Genomic DNA, 2,402 nt, shown 5'->3' with positions numbered 1-2,402 from the left:
TATATATATATAAATGTATGTGTGTCCCCGCAACTTAGCGGCTCGACAAAAGAACTGATAGAATATGTACTAGGCTTTAAAAAGTACCGGAGTCGATTCATTCGACTAAATCTTCTTCAATGCGATGCCCCAGCATGGCCATAGTCTAATGACTGAACCCCCCACCCGAAATGGTTATAGAAATAGATAAATGCGTAAAAATTTCCATGTGATCTAAAATAAAGTTAAAATAACCTCTCCTTGCTCTTAAAGTAATCCTTTCTCAACTTTTCAGGAACCTTCTATTGATAATTTATCAAAACGTGGTAAATCGGCGGAAAACATCGAAGGTAGAATTACCTTCAAAGAGGTTTACTTTAGATATCCTTCAAGACCTGATGTTCCCGTAAGTATGCAATGTAACACCCATTAACTATTTTTCTATCTTCGATGCCCGTTACTTATTTTTCTTTCTTCACACCCATTACCTATTTCTCTATCTTCGATCGCATTGTTTACATACGAAACGTCGCAACTTTCAGTGTTGGCTCTGATTTCTGTAAAAAATCTGTAGAGATAACTTTAAAAAGTGATTGAATCGCCCTGCTAACATAGGTAGGATGCAGTATTGACTTAAAAGCCTCTAAGATAATGATAGTATATTATAACTGCATAACGAAATACCAGTAATTAATATGTAATGTCTTTTTTGTATACGACCGTGCGAAGGAGAGGTGATGAGAATGGCTCCTGTAGTACATCGCACTGTCGATACAAATAAAATATGAAAAAGGATAAACGAGTATAAGTACCAGAAAAGAGAGACACAACTGGGGGTAAAATGTTTATTTATATGTTAACATGTGTGCGTTATATATATAATAGACAGGCCGTCATGTATACAAAGTGTGTGTGTACAAACATGGATGTATGCGCGTGCGATAAGTACAGAGCATAGAAAGAGTCTATAATATAACGTTAGAAGAATGTTCAGACGCAAGGCTGATAAAATACCAGTTCGTAGTCAAAGTACACGATAGTTGAGATGCTGTATCAAGAATTTGTCGCTTCAATGCAGAGCCGGTTGAGGTACAGTCGTATAAAAAGTTGTGGCTACGATGCAGAGCTGGTCTCTTGTTACAGAAGGTTGTATTTGCTGTTAACCATGGTGAAGTAATTCACAAACAGTGTGGAGATAGAACCTGTGTGAGTGTTGCCGGTTGGTGTGTACGTAGAGAGATGATGTTGACGTTAAGAAGATGGAGGCGACGAAGAAAGATTGCTTATGCTGTTGGTCAAGTGTTGATGAATCTCCATGTGGCTGCAGTTGTGTCATCGTTGGAACTGGCTGTGTGCTCTGTGGTCAGTGGCTAGATCTCAAAAGGTCTGGAACCGAAAGATTTTCTTTTATTTTTAATAAGTAGGATACATAGAGGAGACAAACAAGGACAGACAAAAACATATATATGGTCCTCAGCCTTTTACAAGTGTTCTATCGATGAATGTTATAATGGTTGTTATGATGAATATAATGGTATAATGCGATATGGTACATAAAAATATATATAAAATATAAAAAAAAATTTAATTCTCTTTTTTTGTTTGGGTTGTCTTACTAACCCACCGGTTGATTTCCCCCCTTTTTTTGTTTTTTCTTTTCCTTCTATGCCCGGTCCAGCCGTGTTGGCATGGCTCCTTGCATACTCAGCTTTCTTACGATATCCTTCCATCTTTTCGCAAACACTCTTTGTGGCAGGCTCCTCCTCTCCAGACGGATCTTGAAAACAAGATGGGCAGTGAAATGGTTCACCAGCCCTCGTCTGGAGATGAACTGTCCTGTCACAATTCCTTCCAAACGCGTCTTCCATACCGTTTCTTTCAATATAGTTATTACGCAGAGAAATGCTGCCTTCTTCTCTTTGGAAAGAGAGGAAGGCGGTACAATCGTAATCATGGACTCAGTCGAGAGCCGTACTCCTTCTGCATCCGACATCAGTTGTTCGGCATAGGTTATCAAATCCCTCAGCTCCTCACAGTGTACGAAGGCGTGCGTCACCGTTTCACTGGCGCGTCCGCACCTCGGACACGTGGGGGTGTCATATCCGTGCCTCGATAACCTTTCCCGAACCGGTAGGGCCGATCGGTTGCACAGCCAGGTCAAGGATTTCTGGTAGTTATCCAGGAATCTCGACCCGAAGGTCCTCCCTAACAGGCTGACTAGCTGCTTCTTATCAAAGCCCAGAGTCTCCCCCAGGACATCGTCAGACTTAAGCTCTACCAACCCGCTATAAATATCCGCTGTGGTAACCCTGCTGCTAGCATTGCTCACCCGGGAAATGTGTCAAGGCCGACAAGAAGCGGTGCAGCTTCCTAGGTCTAACCAACAGTAGTATTATTCCCTTCAGGGGACTGTCACATTTAGT

At 41.3% G+C, this 2,402-nt stretch overlaps 1 protein-coding gene across 1 annotated transcript in view; it reads left to right on the top strand.

Moving 5' to 3' along the window:
* The window catches only part of LOC106870660 (ATP-dependent translocase ABCB1), a 130,796-nt gene that overhangs the window by 46,997 nt on the left and 81,397 nt on the right, over positions 1-2,402 (top strand). The window contains exon 9 of the mRNA XM_052966110.1: positions 275-385. Coding sequence (XP_052822070.1) covers positions 275-385 — 111 coding nt within the window. The remainder of the gene's footprint in view (positions 1-274; positions 386-2,402) is intronic.

This window comes from Octopus bimaculoides, chromosome 1, assembly GCF_001194135.2.
Source record: "Octopus bimaculoides isolate UCB-OBI-ISO-001 chromosome 1, ASM119413v2, whole genome shotgun sequence".
NCBI lineage: Eukaryota > Metazoa > Mollusca > Cephalopoda > Octopoda > Octopodidae > Octopus > Octopus bimaculoides.
Note: the sequence above shows the minus strand (reverse complement) of the source record. Positions and strands in the feature narration are given on the sequence as shown.